Source organism: Carlito syrichta, unplaced genomic scaffold, assembly GCF_000164805.1.
Source record: "Carlito syrichta isolate Samal-C Ts95f unplaced genomic scaffold, Tarsius_syrichta-2.0.1 Scaffold305580, whole genome shotgun sequence".
Lineage (NCBI taxonomy): Eukaryota > Metazoa > Chordata > Mammalia > Primates > Tarsiidae > Carlito > Carlito syrichta.
In genome coordinates this window covers 106,720-125,953 of record NW_007249676.1, presented here as the reverse complement: position 1 = coordinate 125,953, position 19,234 = coordinate 106,720, and the positions used below count along the sequence as shown (strand labels likewise).

General features: G+C 35.5%; 1 protein-coding gene across 3 annotated transcripts in view; it reads right to left on the bottom strand.

The window, feature by feature from the left end:
* Positions 1 to 19,234, bottom strand: part of TSGA10 (testis specific 10) — a 65,925-nt gene that overhangs the window by 10,958 nt on the left and 35,733 nt on the right. For 2 of the 3 annotated variants that reach the window (XM_021714301.1, XM_008061790.1), the window contains 2 exons: positions 4,342 to 4,457; positions 839 to 993 (listed from right to left, as the gene is read on the bottom strand). The exons of the other annotated variant lie outside the window; for it this stretch is intronic. In XM_021714301.1, coding sequence (XP_021569976.1) covers positions 839 to 993; positions 4,342 to 4,457 — 271 coding nt within the window. The remainder of the gene's footprint in view (positions 1 to 838; positions 994 to 4,341; positions 4,458 to 19,234) is intronic. 3 annotated transcript variants of the gene reach the window in all.

The following is a 19,234-nucleotide window of genomic DNA, read 5'->3' as shown; positions in this document are numbered from 1 at the left end:
AACTCCCAGGCTGTTATAACAATGAGGCCTATATTAAGATAGTGCTAAACTCCAATTAACACAATGTGCATATGTCATTATGGCACCTAAGATATCCTATCATAATAGTATCTGTATCTCTCTCCCTATTACACTATAGGTTTTTGGAAGGCAGGCCACCCACTCTAAGTTTCTAACATAATACCTGGTACATGTCACCAAATGCTTGCTGAAACAAAGAATGAATGGATAAATAAATTAATGAATCAGTTCCCTTAGAATAGGAAAAGCCCTTATGCCAATGATGCTGTCTTTGCTTACAGTATTTGTGAAACACAGTTTAGGAAATGCCTTCACAATCAGTTTATGAGCAAGAAAAGGGCATCAATAGCTCTCTGCCTCGTTGTCAACCCTTTATTTTAATGAAGGGGGGGTTATCATCCAGCTTTATTCACCAGTCTCACATGATCTACTCTCAAAGGTTGAAGATGATGCAATAATGTGCTCCTAGTTCTGAACATATTGTCTCCCAAGGTGACTATGAAAATATGTTTTTCAAAATAACTTAGTTTCACTGTCTTATTGTTGTGCTTTACATGTTGTTATTTACATTAATTATTGCCAGTGAATGTTAACCACCAATTCATGATAGAAAAATCAATTTAAAATATTAGCTACTGAATTTGTACATATACTTCCTAAGACTATCTTAAAATATTTCAAAGTCAGATTTTAAAGTTTCAGCTCTTTAGAAAAAAGTTTTGGGGAAATCCTATTATTTTATTCAGGTTAAACCACAGTTTAACATTTAAACATTTCATTAAAACATTTCTTGTAAACCACAGTTCTCAGAACATACTTTCATTGCCAAACTCTCTCCAAGGGATGCAATATTCTCAGATTTTTTATCCAAACATGCTTGCAGGCATTCCTTTTCTTTAGCCAGATCATTGAGGGTTGCACCAAGAATGCTGATTTCTTCTCGCTGTGCAATACTTTGCCTTGTAAAATTATCTAAATATATAATCATAAAGGTGCTGTTTTAATCAAGATAAAGTATTGTTTATATTTCAAGAAGATTGAAATACTTTTTGAGATAAGTTCTCCCAAATTAGGTTCAACAGCTAAAAATAAGAGTATGATGCCAAATTTAAAAATGGTTTTTGATGCTAGTGATTTGCAACTATAATGAATTACAAAATTCTAAATGACTCATGAATATGAAAACACATAATACTGAATTAGAATAACAAGGGAAATCTCTATATTATACGTTCTCAAAGTAGATTTACATGTGTGGTGAGGGATGAGAGAGTAAGTGGATGAGGTGGATGGAATATCAAAACAACCTGTGATCTTTCTCCCTCAGTTTCTCCTCCTCTCCCTCAAGCCTAAAATCACTGATATATATGAGGGGGGACCCAAGAAAACTGGAATTTATTTATTAAAAATTGCATATTTATTCCTACACATTTAAACTTCAGTCACCTTCAAAGTACTCTCTGCATGATGCCTATTTAGAGGCTTTTTCCACTGCTTCAGACAGTTTTTGAACTCATCAATTTTGATGCCTGTTTGTTTCTCTGCCATTTTTTGTTTCACCTCTTCCACATCAGTAAAGTGTTTCCCTTTGAAGACTCTTTTCATCCAGGGAAACAACAAAAAGTCACTTGGGACAAGATTGAGTGAACAGAGTGGGTGGGGCACAGGGGTCATGCTGTTTTTGGTCAAAAACTGCTGAACACTCTGCACGGTATGAACAGGCGTGCTTATAAATCACTTAGCAAAAAAATGGACAACTAGGCAAAGTGGGGATCCAAGGGAGATCCAAAGTTTACCTGTAAAATGACCACTTAACTACCTAATCCTGAATTGTCCCCCACATCTTTAAAATAAATACATTTAAAATGTTAAAAAAATGGGCAAAAGCTTTGAAAGAATCTCCAAAAATAAATAAATAAACAACTGAAGCAGAACACAGTCTCTCACAACAATGCTAGCTGGTACATTGATGCTGATGGGTTCCTAGAACACTTACCTAGCAGGGGAGGCCTGTATTACAAGGGACCCGCCCTCCAAAAACTAATTCTGTTTTTTAGGGGGTTTCTCCTTTATAAATTTGTTAAAAAACAATCTTAATAAAATATTCTATTAAATCATCTTCAAAGTTAAATGTCTTCTAACGTCCTGATGTTTCTAAAATAGTGTTACAAAAATTCCCAGGAAAGAAAGAAATCATCCCAGGAAGTCTGATTCTATTTATGGAACACCTGCAAGCCAATGTCAATGTTGAAGGCCTGAATTATTGGTATAGAGGAGTGGTTTTCAGATGATAGTTTCTTGAAAGCACCAACAGTACCACCTAGGAAATGCAAATTCTTAGATTCCCACCCCAGACCTACTGAACCAAACATTCTGATGGTGGGCACAATTTATGTTTTCACAAGCACCACTCCTCCCCTTGAGTAATTCCAATGTATAATGAAGTTTGAGAACCACTGGTCTACAGCAAAGGTTCCAAGATATCAGAAACCTAGGGAAACTGATAGAGCCGCAAAAACTCTAGTCCTAACCTATTTCAAGGAGCTTGGCTCCAATGATCTTTATTAGCTCACCAGGCATTTCTTACACACATTAAAGTTCAAGAACCACTGGCCTAAAGTTTAGACCAGAGTTCTGAATTAATCCCTGCTAGGTGAATTCCAGGAAGGGCCATCCAGTTACAATGTTAAGGGAGCTAATACTGTACTGTCCATGTGCCAAGAACACGATCTACATAGTGATGGAGAATACATCTCTTTTTGCAGGTAGTATTGCCTTTAAGTCAACCCACATTTTGCATGTTCTAATATTCTCACTGGTAATCAAGCAATCAATAAATCTCTAAAAGAGCGCTAGTATCCCCTAGTTTAAAAAAAAAATCCTCAACCTAACTTCCGATTCAAGCTACACATTATTTTCTTGCTACTCTTTAATAGCCAAACTTCTTGAGAGACTTTTCTATTCTATTCTGTTCTACTTCACTTCCCATAGATTCCTCAACCCGTTCTATCTTCAACATCTGACACTCTATTCAAATATGTTTTTGTCAGTTATCAAACCTTCCAATGTGCCAGATCTAATCAGTTTTTTTTTTAATCTTTATTTCACTTCTCAAAAGTATCTGACAATTGATTATACCCTCCCTTTTTAAAACACTTTGCTTTCTTGCCTTCCAAAGTAACACTCACTTCTGGGTTTTCTTCCTACTTCTTTGGTTTCTTCTCATTCAGTCCTGGATTCTCTTCTTCTCATCCTCTATATTTCCCTAGGTAATTTCATGGTTTTGAAATATCATTTATATGCTGATGTGTCCCAAATATGTATCTTTAGCTTGGGTTTCTCTTCTGAGAAACAAACTTATATATTCAACTGCTTACCTTACATCTTCACTTGGATTTAAAATATCCAAAAATGGGTTCTTCTTCAATATTACCTTTTATATTTCTCTTTTAATATTTCCTATTTTAATATTTCCTGTTTTGATAAACAGCACCACCTATCTATTTGCTCATACAGACATTTTTGAACTAAATAATACAATTGTTAGAATGTTTCCTCTGCTTTAAAATAGATTCTTTTGTAGCCCAACCAAAATTTTACATTATATTTATAAAATGATTAAGGTATGTCCATATTTTCATACACAACATAGATTAAAAACATAAATAGAATATTTTATAAAAGTAATTTTCTCTATAAACCCTAGTAATATCATAGGCATATATATACTTTCCACCAAAAGTAATAATACAGAGGGTTCCAAAAATTATATATACACATTTAAGAAAGGGCCGTATTAAAATTATAATACTCAATAGGATGACTACAAGTCACATTTGACTTCTGCAATCACAAGAGGTACTTAAAGTGGTTACCATCAGCATCCAGATACTTCTGATTACAGTGAACATCTCTCAAAATGTTGTATAGATTTTTTTGGTACCCCTAGTATATGTACTATGTATACATAATATATATGTATAGTTAATTCACATATTTTATTACACCTATGGACAAGCTATAGTAATATAAAAATATTGCAAATTTTAAAATGATTATCATAAATTTACAAGGTGTAAATTTTGTATAGCTATTTCTTCATTGACAAATTTTAATTTGCAAGTACTTATGGCTCTAAATCTGAGTAAACAATTTTACTGTCAAAGGAAAAAAATGCACGTTTTCTATTGTTTTTTACTCATAAACTTTTGAGTTAAGGGCTTCTTCCAAGTTTATCTATGCTATAACTAAAGAGAAGAAACACATTTTTCTACTACACTTAAGAAAAAATAAAAGTAACATCCGGAGGAAAAAACTCACCAATTTTCTCATCCAAGCACATAATTTTCTCCTGAGTAAGCTGTAGCTCATATTTTTTCTTAGCAAGGTGTCGCTGAGTATCAGAAAGATCTTTTTCTGTGTTTTCATATAAAAGTCTGCAAATATTTTAATAATAAACTAATTCTGAAATTTCTGTTTTGTCATCTTTTAGTGTATTTAAATCTAAAAACTTTTAAGGACACTAATGTATTTTTCCTTTTCATATTTTCTTACAAAAAGCATTATAAGAAATTTTAAAAATAAAGTGCAAAAAGGGATCCTCAATCCACCACTCCAATATAAGCTACAATTAGCGTCTTGGTATTCATTGTTCAGTATGTGTTCTTGTTATGCACATTTTAAAGTTACTGTACTATTAATTCAAGCTTGAATCATGATTTTTTTCACCTACACTTAATCATTGCTGTGTTTCTATCTTATAATATAGTCCTCCAAATAATTATTTTCTGGCTGACAAATATTAAGAGTAATAGGCATTTACTTCCAAGTTTAAAATACTATTTACTTACTTGACTACTTCCTATTATTACACATTTAGGTTCATTTCAGTTCTTCACTTTTATAAATAAATCTGTAAAGGACAGCATTTCATTCATTCCACAAACATTTATTAAGCATCTAGTATGTATCAAGCATTAGGTGTGTGTTGAGGAAGCTTTGGTGAACTAGGTTGGCATTGATTCTGCCCTCCTGGAGTTTATAATCAATAAACAAGTAAACAGAATTCAATTACTGGAAGACTAGGTAATCTGAAAGTCTTCTCATCACAAAACACTTAGACATACTGAATAAAATGTAAGAAGTATCTTTTAAAATATATAGCGAAACGTATAAAAATTAGTAAGAGAATTCCCCTAGGGCCCAATCAGAGCAGTAAGACCATAAACTGATGTTAACCATGGTTTGGGTTCGTCTGTCTCAGCAGCCTAAAGTCTTGTGTTTTAACTCAGAAATAAAAGATGAGGCCATAGACATGTCTGCAACACAAGGATGAAAACTAAGATGTCCCACAGAAAGCTGCTGACGGATACACCATTAGTGGAAAGGTCAGACTAGAGAAAAACCGCTTGTCAGTTGTTGCTAAGATCAGAGAAATAATAAGAGTCTCCCCTGGAAATGATCGAACTCAGAATAAAACATCAAAATATATTTGGATCCAAGTTGGTCTGGGACATTTGGCAAAACTTCTCTGAAGGTGTGCCTTCAATCCATACACAGAACTAAACCTCAGTTTTGTTGAAAAAAAGGAAGGCTCTGCTCTAACCACCGCCCACCCCAGCTGGCTCACAAAGGTGGGAAAGACAGGCTCTGCTGTAGCCCCCAGGCTCACAGAATGGAAGCGGAAGACTCAAACAACTTCTCACGGAGCCCCTTCCCCCACCCCCAGCTCAGATGCGTGCAAGAAATTTTCTACTCCCAACCCCCTTATCCTACTCACTTATAAAAAACCCTCCCTGTTTCAAGTCGGGGATGAGGCCACTTTGGTGTCAGCCCGGGAGCTTTAATAAAAACTTCTTTGCCTGAACGAGGAAGCAAGCTTTCAGTGAGCCCGGCAGCAAGTAGGTCGTTTTTCAACCATTTCTCCCTCTCCTTCCTTTAGGAGTCCCCAGTGTCTATCGTTCCCAACCTTATGTTCATATGTACCAGGGTTTAGCTCTCACTTATACGTGAGAACATGCAGTATTCGGTCTTCTTCTGATGTTAATTCATTTTGAACAGCCTTCAGTTGCATCTATATTGCTGCAAAGAACATGATTCTGTTCATCTTTATGGATGTGTAGTATTCCATGGTGTATACGTACCATGCTTTCTTTATCCAATCCACCATTCATGGGCATCTGGGTTGGTTCCGTGTTTTTGCTAATATAAGTAGTGTTGTGATAGACAAGTGCTGGTGTCTTTTTGGTAGAACAATTTATGTTCCAGAGGGTAGAGGGATTGCTGGGACAAATGGTCAATCTATTGTTGGCTCTTAGAGAAATCTCCAAACTGCCTCCCACAGGGCTGAACTAGCTTACAGTCCCACAGTGTATGACCATTACCTTTTCTCTGCACTCTTGCCAATAGATATTTGTTTTTTCAGTGTATGAGCATTACCCTTTCTCTGCACTCTTGCCAACACATATTTGTTTTTTTCACTTATTAATAATAGCTACTCTGACTGTAAGAAAGCTTCATTATAGCTATGGTTTTGATTTGCAATTCCCTGACGATTAGTGATGTTGAGCATTTTTTCATGTTTGTTGATCACTTGTATGTTTTCTTTTGAGAAATGTTAGTTATGTCCTTTGCCTACTTTTTAATGGAGTTGTTTATTTTCTTCCTGTTGATTCATTTAAATGCCTTTTAGATTCTGGAAATTAGTCCTTTATCAGATGCATAGTTTGCAAATATTTTCCCTCATTCTATAAGTTATTTACTCTGTTGATAGTTTTCTTTGCTGTAAAGAAGCTCTTTAGTTTAATTAGATCCCATTTGTCAATTTTCATTTTTGTTGCATTTGCTTTGGGGGACTTGGTCAGGAATTCATTGCCTATGTCAATGTCCAGAAAAGGGTTTTCTAGGCTTTCTTCTAGGATTTTTATAGTTTGAGGTCTCACATTTAAGTATTGAATCTATCTTGAGTTAATATTTGCATATGGTGAAAGAGTTCTGTTTCATTTATCTGCATATTCATTCACCTGTTTTCCTAGCACCATTTATTGAAGCATTTCCCCAATTCTTATTTTTGTCAACTTTATTAAAGACCAGTTGTAGCCAATGGTCTCATTTCTGGGTTCTCTATTCTCTTCCATTGGCCTAGACAAATGCAGTAGACAGAATGGTACTATTTTCATACCAATAGCATGCTGTTTTGGTCACTATAGCCATATAGTCATGTTTGAAGACTGGTAATGTAATGCCTCTGGCTTTCTTCTTATTGCCTAGGATGGCTTTGGCTATTTGGGCTCTTTTTTGCTTCCATATGAATTTAGTACTGTTTTTCTAGATCTGTGAAAAATGACAATAGGGATTGCATTGAATCTATACATTTATCAAAGCAGTATAAGCATTTTAACAATATTGATTCTTCCAATCAGTGAACACGTGATGAATTTCCATTTGTTCCTGTCATCTTTGATTTCTTTCGGCAGTGTTTTGTAGTTATTGCAGAGATCTTTCACCTTCTTGGTTAAATGTACTCCTAGGTATTTTTGTATGAATGTGGCTATTATAAGTAAAATGGATTGTGTTCTTGGTTTAAGTCTCAGCTTAAATGTTTTCAGTCCATAGAAATGCTAATTTTTCAATGTTGATTTTGTATTCCAAGACTTTACTGAAGTCACAAAGTAGTTTCTAATATCAGTAAGAAAAACTGTATTTTTTCCATGACCTTTAAAAATCTTTGTCAAAACATAACTTTTTCACTATTGGTTATAAATGTATAGAGAAATAAAAATTAAAATAATATTTGTTGAGTACATTGTAAATTAAACCACTAGTTATATTGAGCACTAACATTTTTTCTTTGTAAAAATCTTAGCAAGAGTAGTTTGGGAGGCCTAACCAAGAGGATTGCTTGAGTCCAGGAGTCTGAGACCAGCCTGAGCAACATAGCAAGACCTAGTCACTACGAAAAATAAAAAACTTAGCTGGGCGTGGTGGCATGCACCTGTAGTCTCAGCTCCTCAGGAGACTGAGGTGGAAGGATCAGCTAAGTCCAGAAGGTTGAAGCAGTGGGAGCCATGACTATGCCACTGCACTCTAGCCTGGGCGAAAGAGTGAGAACCTGACTTTTTTTTTTTTTTTAAAGTATAGTTTGAACAGTGCTTGTCTTCTCATCATAACAAAATAGAGAGGGAGCTTTGTTTTTTATGCCTTGGCAAATTGCATTATACCTAAGTTTGGATCAGCTTCCATATTTTATCATTTATGCTGTGAATGTCATAAAACATCTCTGAGAGCTCCTTTAATGTGATGGTTTTTGCCAGTGTCACTTCCACTAGGCCATCTTTATCCTTTTTATTGCAATCAGTTTCCTCATTTATGTTGATATGGTTGCCTTTACTAAGTTCCACTGACTGCATATCTAGAATCCTGTCAATGACAGCAGAGCCAACATTTCTCATGGCCAGTTATTTCTTTCATAATTCCATTTATTTTGGACTCAAATTTTACTTCCAGTGTTATAAGTTTTTGTTTTTGTTGCATTGTCATCTTTGACGGCCAATCTCTATTTCAACTGTCCATTTCATAAAATGTCATTTATGTTTATCACTGGGAGACAAATAGGAAGCATAACAACAAGCTTTGCTGTCAATGTATAAACTGATTAATACATGTCACTGACCAATCACCAACAGATCTTAAAAGAAGTGACGTGATCGCCACTGGTCATGATTTTTATCTGTTATTTATGTAGTGATTTTTGTACTGAAGAACTAGCAGTTAAATTAATTTACTGTGGTAACTTAAATTGGAACTGTGTTAATGGGGAATGGATAATATTTAACTAAACTCTATTAATCAAATTCATGCATACAGAAACCATGCAAAGTGAGGACTGCCTATTTAAAAAAACAAATACAGGCAAAATTAATCTTAGATTGTAAATATAAAACACTGTTTCCAACTATTTCACAATTTATAATTGCTCAGAAATACAGTGATCAGTTTGGGTACACTGGTTCATGTCTGTAATGTCAGCGTTTTGGGAGGCTGAGGTGGGAGGAATGCTTAAGCCCAGAAACTTGAGGCTGCAGCGAGTTATGATCCTGCCACTTCACTCCCGCCTGGGCAACAGCACAAGACCCTGAATCAAGAAAATACAGACACAGACACACACACACACACACACACACACACACACACACACACACACACACACAGATCATTATCAGAAACTAACCATAAAGCAGATATCAACAAATGTTTGAAGAATGAAATCTAACATTATATTCTGCAAAACAATGTAATTAAGCAAGAAGTCAATCACAGAAAGATAATTAGAAATTCATTTGGACATTTAAAATCATGCTTATATATAACCAATAGATCAAATAAGTAATCATAATAGAAATTTTAAAAAATTTTATACAAAAATACTATGTGTCAAAATCTGTAGATTACCTCTAAAGAAGTATTTTGAGATTAATTTATGGTTTTACATGTATATATTAGAAAAAAAAGGCTGGAGAAGTAAAAAGGTAAGCATTCATCTGAAAAAATTAGAAAAAAAAAATCTAAAGAAAACAGAAAAAAGGAAATAAGAACAAAAGTTAATGAAATAATCAAAACAATAAAGAGAATCATAACAAAAATTAAAAGTCAGTCCTTTGAAAAAACTAGTAATAACTACTATTTCCAGAGTACAAAAAGAGAAAATCACTAGAGTCTGTGTATGTTAAAATGTTCATGGAAAATTATAAAGAATATTACACTAAACATTTTAAAAAATTTAGACAAAATGGATAATGCCTAAAAAAATACTAACTGGCAAAAAAATTTTAATTATTCCTTTATCTATTAAATAAATACAATTTTCCCTTAAAGTAAAGCTGAAATCCAAGTCGTCTTTACTGGTAAGTTCTAAAACTCCCATCTTTTACAAATTCTTCCAAAAAATAAAAAAAAGACCAAATAAACTGGGAAGAGTTTTATGGGGGTGGGGGGGGTGTTTATATAACCTTGATATAAAAATTTGATAAAGAAGTCACAAGAGGCCAGGCATGATCCCAACACCTGGGAAGCTGCAGCAAAAGGACTACTTGAGCCCAGGAGTTCAAGACCAGCCTGGGCAACATAGCAAGACCCTGTCTCTACAAAAATAAAAAAAGTAGCCAGGCCTGGTGGAATGTGCTTGTAGTCTCATCTACTCAGGAGACAGAGGCAAGTGCATCTTTTGAGCTAAGGAAGTCCAGCAGCATTAAACCATGACCACACCACTGCACAAAATCAAGTGCAAGATCCTGTCTCAAAAAATAAAAAAGAAGCCACAAGGCAAATTATCAGCAAATCCAAATTATAAAGATAGATGTAAATAGCCTAAAAAAACTATTAGTTAACTTAGAGCAACAATATTTAAAAAGCATAATATAACCTGACCAACTTGTTTATTCTACATTGTAAGGTTGGTTTAATGTTACAAAATAGATCACTATAATTTCACACTAAAATAAGGAAGAGAACTAATGTGCCCATCTCAATACATAAATTAAAAACTATCAGATCAGTTTCAACATTCATGTTTGATTTTTAAAAATTTGGACAAACTAAAAACAGAGGGAACAGTTAAGTCTAATATTATATATTTACTAAAAAATAGTATTTATCAAACTGTATTAGATCATACACAATACACTCAATAGTTAAATAAGTCATTCAAAATGTAACAGATCAAGAAAAATAAAATGTGTAAGAATTATAAAGCCAGAAAAAATATTTGCAGATAACATGCTTATGTGTATAGAGATAAAAAACAACCTATAGATAAGTTATTCAAATTAAAAGTTAACAAGAATGTTTCATACCAAACCAAAACACAAAAATCAATTTTATTTCTATATACCAGTCATAAAAAATTTTTAAAAATTAAGGTAGTCTCAAAATATCTCGCACTTATAAATCTAACAAAATGAATGTTCTACTCTAAGCAACACAGCGAGACTTCATCTCTACAAAAAAAAATTTTTTTTAACTTAGTTGGGCATGGTGGCACATGACTGTAGTCTCCACTACTTGGAAGGGTGCGGCAGAAGGATCACCTAAGCCCAGAAGGTCATGGTGGCCTGTGATCATGTTGTTGCATTTCAGTCTAGAAAACACAGTGAGATCCTGACTCAAAATAAATAAATGTTAAGACGTCAATACACAAAAACCAGGAAATTCTATTGAGAAAAAATTAAAGAATATGTAAATATAGAGAGATATATATACAATGTTTAAGGATTGGACCAGAAGAATCAAATAGTGTAAAAATATAGTCTTTCAAAATGCTTCTGTGGATTCAACCCAACACCAATCAAAACCTTAATAGGGCTTTTGTGTGTGTGTGTGGACTTTGACTGGTTCGTATTAAAGTTTATATGGAAATTGGAAATGCAAAGGGACAACAATAGCTAAGACTTTACTGATGAAGAACAAGGTAGACATGCTCTAATAGACATAACACTTATAGAGTAATTAGAAAAGTCTCATAATGGTACAAGGACCATGTAAAAGACAAATGGAACACATGACTGAACTTGGAAAGACACACACATACAAACAGACATTTGATTTGTAACAAAAACGTCTCTGCAGAGCAGTAGAGAAAAGGACAATCTTCTCAAAAACTATTGCTGGGGAAATTGAGTAGCCAAATATAAAGAAGCAAAAAGAAAACACTTGACCAGAGCTTCACAATAGATAAAAAAATAAATTTTTGATAAATTACAGAAATAAATATGAAGATAGGCCAGGCATGGTGGCGCACGCCTGTAATCCTAACACTTTGGAAAGCCAAGGTGGGAGAATTGTTTGAGGCCAGGAGTTCAAAACCAGCCAGAGTAACATAGTAAGACCTTGTCTGTACAAAAAATTTAAAAATGAGCAGGGCATGGTGACACTCACTTGTAGTCACACCTACTCCAGAGGCTGAAGTGGAAGGATAGCCTGAGTTCAGAAGGTAGAGACCTGGGCAGCAGAGTAAGGCTCTAACTCGAAATACACACACACACACACACACACACACACACACACACACACACACACACACATACATACATAAAATATAGGAGAATGCTGTCTTAAGGTATATTTCCTCAGTAAATCAAATGATTGATAAATTAGACCATATAAATAACTTTTATTAATCAAAAAGTACTTTTAAGAGAACAGATCAGGGCAGACACGGTATCTCATGGTTACAATCCCAGCACTTTGGGAAGCCAAGACTGGAAGATTACTTGAGCCCAGGAGTTCACAAGATCAGCCTAGGCAACATAGTGAAACTTCATCTCTACAAGAAATAAAAACATTAGCTGGGCATGTGGGCACACACCTGTGGTCCCAGCTACTCAGGAGGTCAAGGTGGAAGGACTACTTGAGCCTAGGATGTAAAGGCTGTGTTAAGCTGAGATTGGATCGCTGCACTCCAGTCTGAGTGACATACTGAAACCCTCAACTCAAAAAAAAAAGGGGGGGGGGGAGGAGCAAAACATACAAACCAAAGAGTGAGAGAAGTTACAAGTAATTAACAAAGGCCTAGTATCTAAAATATATAAAGAACTGAAGGAAATAAAGAATATCTCCTAGACTTTCTACAAGCATTTTTTAAAATATAGACAAAAGCCGGGCTTGGTGGCTCAGCCTGTAATCCCATGCCTTTGGGAAGCTGAGGTGAGTGGATTGCCTGAACCTGCAGGTTCGAGACCCACCTGGGCAGTGAGACTTCATCTCTACAGAAAATCAAAAAAAATCACCCGGGTGTGATAGCGCATGCCTGTAATTCCGGCTACTTGGAAGGCTGAGGCGGGAGGATCGCCAGAGCCCAGCAGGTCGAGGCTGAGGTGGCTGGGAGCAGCCACTGCACTCCAGTCTGGGCAACGGAGTGAGACTCCAACTCAAAAAAGAAAAATAAAATAAAATAAAATAAAGACAATGAAACAGATAAGTGAGTAAAGAATATAAACAGGTACATTACAAAACAATATAACCAAATGGCAAACAAATATATAAAAAGAAGCTCAAACTTATTAAAAATCACAAAGTAGAAACCAAAACCATCTGGGATACATAATCAGGTAGTAAAACTGTAAACAAAGGCAAGAAACAGATAATAAAAAAGTCAGAATGTTACTTTTGTAGGAATTAAATGGCATGTGATTAACCAGAGGCACACAAGGGACTTCTACAGTCATCGCACCATTATATTTCTTGAAACGGAGGAAATTAAACAGATGTTCACATTATCATCATTCAAGCGTACGATTATCTGTGTGTATATTTTTTAAAACAATCTGTTTTTATAAAAGCAACAGAATAAATCACAAAGAAAAACAGAAATTTAAAAAGAAGAAAAACACTTGTCAATAGTTTGTGTTCAGCATTATTTTAACCCTTACAAAAAGAGAAATATCTATTCATGTTATAAGTAAAACTGGCATAGAAAAGTTAAAAAAACAGAAACAAACACACACACACACAAAACAAAAAAAACTGTCAACCACAAATACTGTAACCAGAAATGCTATCCTTAACAAATAAGGGAAAATTAATACTTTCCCAGAGAAGCAAAAGCTGAGTTTATCATACTAGATATGCCTTATAAAAAATGCTGAAGGGAGCTCTTTGAACTTAAATAAAGTGACGCTAGTAAGTAACATGAAAACATAAAATTTAAAACTCATTGGTAAAAAATAAGTATATTTTTTACCAATAAGTTAAATTTAAAGTACTCTATTACTTTAGTGGTCATGTATAAAACATTTATAACTCTAGTATAAAGGTTAAAGACAAAGCTAATGTAAATAACAGCTACAATAATTTGTTAATGAATATATAACATAAAAAGATGTAAATTGTGACATGAAAACCATAAAAGGTGGAGGGGAAAAAAAAGTGTGGACTTATTTTATTCGAACAAGATGAGGTTGTTATCAGCTAAAAATAGTTATAAGCATTAGCTGTTATGGGTAAGCCTCATGGTAACCATAAGGCAAAAGCCTATAGTAGATATACAAAAGATAAAGAGAAAGGAGTCAAAGTCTACCACTATAGAAAATCATCAAGGCCAGGCTCGGTGGCTCAGCCTGTAATCCCAGTGCTTCGGGAGGCCGAGGTGAGTGGATTGCCTCAGCCTGCGGGTTCGAGACCCGCCTGGGCAACTTGGCAAGACCTCATCTCTACAATAAATCAAAAAATTAGCCTGGCATAGTAACACGTGCCTGTAGTTCCAGCTACTTGGAAGGCTGAGGTGGAAGGATCGCCGGAGCCCAGCAGGTCGAGGCTGTGGTGGCTGGAAGCGGCCACTGCACTCCAGTCTGGGTGACAGAGTAGACTCCAACTCAAAAAAAAAAAAGAAAAAAGAAAAAAAAAGAAAATCATCAAAGTACAAAGGAAGACATCAAAAGAGGAAGAAAGGAACAAAAGATCTACAAAATAGCCAGAAAACAATTCACAAAATTGTAATAGCAAGTCCTTACACCTCAAATGTAAATAGATTAAATTTTCCAACCAAAAAACACAAAGTGGCTGAATAAACGAAAAACAAGACCCAACAGTATGCTGTCTACAAGAGACTCATTTCACTTTTTTTTTTTTTTTTGAGTTGGGAGTCTCACTCTGTCGCCCAGGCTGGAGAGCAGTGGCACGCTCATGGCCACCCCAGCGTCAACCTGCTGGGTGCCGGAGATCCTTCCACCTCAGCCTTCCAAGAAGCCAGAACTGCAGGCGTGCGCTACCACACCCAGTTAATCTTTGATTTATTATAGAGACAAGGTCTCACCAAGTTGCATGGGCTGGTCTAAAACTCACGAGTTTAGGTAATCCACCAGCCCCGGCCTCCCAAAATGCTGGGATTACAGGCTGAACCACTGAGCCTGGCCTCATTTCACTTTTGAGGACACACAGAGACTGAAAGTGAGGGAATAAGAAAAGATATTGCATGTATGTGGAAACCAAAAGAGAGCAGAAGTTAAAGAGACACAAAGTACAATTGTCTGTTTGCAGGAGACATGATCTTACATATAGAAAACTCTAAAAGCTCCACTGAAAATTTTTTTAGAATAAACAAATTCAATAAAATTGCAGGTTATAAAACCAACATACAGAAGTCAGCTGCATTTCTATATAATAACAGCAAACTATATGACACACAAATTAAGAAATAATTCATCTCCAACAGAATAAAATACTTAGAAATTTAACCAAAAAGGTTAAGGCTCTGAAAACCATAAAATGATAAACTATTAATTAAAATAACTAAAGAAGTCCCAAACAAATGAAATGATATCCCATGTTCATGGATTGGAAGGGTCAAGATTGCCAAAATATATATGCTACCTATAGCAATCCCTATCAAAAGTCCAATAGCATTTTTCACAAAAATAGAAAAAAAAAAAATTCAGATGGAACCACAAAAGAGCCCATATAGCTAAAATGATCTTAAGCAAAAAGAACAAAGATAAAGGCATCATACTCCCTGATTTCAAGTTACATTATAAAACTATAATAATCAAAACAGCACAGTGCTAGCATACAGATACACAGGTCAGTGAAATGGAACAGACAGCCTAGAAATAAAACCACGCATATAGTCAACTATTATTTGGCAGGCACCAAGACTACACAATGGAGAAAGTAGACTCTCATCAATAAAGAATGTAGAAAAAGTTGGATATTTACATGCAAAAAAAAATTAGGTTCTTATCTTACACCATATACAAAAATCACCTCAAATGGATTAAAGAATTAAATATAAGGTCTGAAACTATAAAACTCCCAGAAGAAAACATAGAATGAAAACTCCATGACACTAGGCAATAATTTTTTTGGATATGGCACCAAAAGCATGGGCATCGAGCTCAAAAAGAAGTAAGTGGGCCGGGCTCGGTGGCTCAGCCTGTAATCCTAGTGCTTTGGGAGGCCGAGGCAAGAGGATTGCTGAGCCTGTGGATTCGAGACCAGTCTGGGCAACGGGGCAAGACCTCGTCTCTACAGTAAATCAAAAATTAACTGGGCGTGGTATCATGCACCTATAGTTCCGACTACTTGGAAGGCTGAGGCAGAAGGACATTGTGTAGCCGTGAGCATGCCACTGCACTCCAGTCTGGGCAATGGAGTGAGACTACAACTCAAAAAAAAAAGTCAGGTTCACGGGCTCAGCCTGCAATCCCGGCACTTTTGGAGGCCAAGGTGAGTGGACTGCCTGAGCCCACGGGTTCGAGACCAGTCCAGACAAGTTGGCAAGCCCTCATCTCTATAATAAATCAAAAATTAGCCGGGCATGGTAGCATGTACCTGTAGTTCTGGCTACTTGGAAGACTGAGGCAGAAGGATTGCTAGAACCTAGCAGGCCAACGCTGGGGTGGCCATGAGTGTGCCACTGTACTCCAGCCTGGGTGACAGAGTGAGATTCCAACTAAAATAAATAAATAAATAAATAAGTAGGCCAACATAAAATTAAAAAGTTTCTGTATAGCAACAGAAACAACGAAAAGATGATCCACAAATCCACATTGTGGCGTATATATGATGGAGTATTATTTGGAAAATTACAATGAAGGAAATCCTGCCATTTGCAACACATAGATGAACCTGGAGTACATTATATTAAGTGAAATACGTCAGACACAGAAACCACTTATATGTGGAATCTAAAAAATCAAACTCATAGAAATGGAGTAGAAGCGTGGTTACTAGTGTTTGGATGGTGGGAGAAATGGGAAGAGGTCGGTCAAAGGATACAAACTTTCAGTTGTAAGATGAGTAAGTTCTGGAGACCTAATGTACATCATGGTGACTATAGTTAATAACGTAATATATACTTGAAATTTTCCAAAATAGATTTTAAATAGCACCACAAAAAAGATACTGTGAAAGCATGAATATATCAATTAGCTTGACTGTGGTAATCATTTTACAATATATACGTGTATCAAAACATGTTGCACAGCATGATTATAAACAATTATTATTCATCAACTATACCGTAAAAAAGCTAAAAAAAATAACTTAAAAAAAGTAAAACAGAACTACCATATGATCCAGCAATCCCACCTCAGGGTATTTATCCAAAAGAATTTAAATCAGAATCTAGAGGAGATATCTGCACTCCCACGTTCACTGCAGAATTATTCACAAAAGCCAAGGGGTACAAATAGCCTAAATGTCTATCAACAGATGATAAACGGATAAAGAAAATGTGGCATATACATACAGTGGAATGTTACCCAGCCTCAAAAAAGAAGGAAATTCTGTCATGTGCTACAACATGGAAGAATCCTCACATTATGCAAAGTGAAATAAGACACAGAACAAATACTACATAAGACTCTACTTATAAGAAGTATCTAAACAGTTAGATTCAAAAACAGAAAAGTAAAATGGCAGATGCCAGGGGCAGAGAGGAGTGGGAAATGGGAAGTGCTGTTCAAAAAATATAGAGGTTCAATTATACGACATGAAAAAGTTCTAGGGATCTGCTTTACAACACTGTTGTTGCAATTAACAATATTGTACTATATACTTAAAAATTTGTTAACAGGGTAGATCTCATGTCATGTTTTTTACCACAGTGAAGGAGAGGAGAGAGAGCTAGACACTGTGGCCCACAGCCATAGACCCAGCTACTCAGGATGCTGAAGCAGGAGAGTTTGAGGCCACAGTAAGACCCTGTGGAGGAAAAGAGGGAGGGAGAGAAGGAGGTAAGCAAAAAAAAGAAAGAGAGAGAAAGTAAGCAAGCAATAGACCCACAATATACATGGACAACAGACTTTTAACACAGGTGAAAAACAATTCAGTCAAGTTTTTTCAACAAATAGTGCTGGAAAAATTGTACTTTCATATACAAAAAAAGTGAATTTCAACCTATACCTCACACCACATACCAAAAGTAACTTAAAATGGATCATATGTAGATCCAAATGTAAGAGCTAAAACTATAAAGCTGCTAGAAGAAACATGGGAGAAAAATCTCAGTGACCTTACGATTGACAAAATTTTCTTTGAAAAGATACAAAACAGGCACAGGCTCATGCCCGTAATCCCAGCACTTTGGGAGGCCAAGATGGGAGGACTGCTTGAGCCTAGGAGTTCAAGACCAGTCTGGGCAAGACCTTGTCTCTATTAAAAATTAAATGAATGAATAGAAAAAACACAAAATGCTGAATGTAACATTTTTTCTTAAATCAGTGAGTTTCACTTAAAATAAAACACTTTCTAAAAGACATTGTTAAGATCTTGGGAGATCACCTAAAGAGAGAGAGAGAAAAAAAGACACTGTTAAGAAAATAAAAAGGCAAGCCAAGACACAAACTGGGAGAAAATATTTGCAAACACATACCTGACTTATATCTAGAATATAGAAATAACTGTTATAATTTAATAATATAAACAACTCAGTAAGTGTACACAAGATGTGAACAGACATGTCACTAAAGAAGATACATGGGGGCACATCTCATCAACAAGGGTACCTACATAAACAGATTATCAAAGTCATTAATCATTAGAGAAGATTATCAAAGTCATTAATCATTTTGGGGGTTTTGAGACAGGGTCTCACTGCAGTCTCAACCTCCTAGGTTCAGGCAATCCTTCCACTTCAGCCTCCCAAATAGCTGGAACTACAGGCACATGCCATCACACCCAGCTTATTTTTTAATTTTTTTGTAGAGACAAGTTCTTGCTGTGTTGTCCAGGCTGGTCTCAAACTCCTGGGCTCAAAGTGATTCTCCTGCCTCAGCCTTTCAAAGTGTTGGGATTATAGGCGTGAGTCATCGTGCCTGGTAAGGCTATGTAACTATTGAAACTCTCATACACTGCTAGTGTGAATGTAAAAAAAAAAAAAAAAAAAAAAAAATGGCACAACCACTTAGGAAAATCATTTAATGTTTCTTCAAAACGAAACATATATCCATCAAATGGCTCAGCCATTCTTCTCCTAGTTATTTATCCAAGATAAATTAAAGCATATGTCCACATAAAGACTTATACAGGAATGTTCACAGGAGCTTATTTGTTATAGCCAAAAACTGAAAACAACTCAAATGTCTGTGTATATTAATACAATGGAAAACGACTTAGCAATCAAAAGAAATGACTGACTATACATGACATGAATACATTTTAAAATAATTATGCTGAGTGAAAGTAACCTGACAAAAGAATACGGCATGATTTTATTCATATA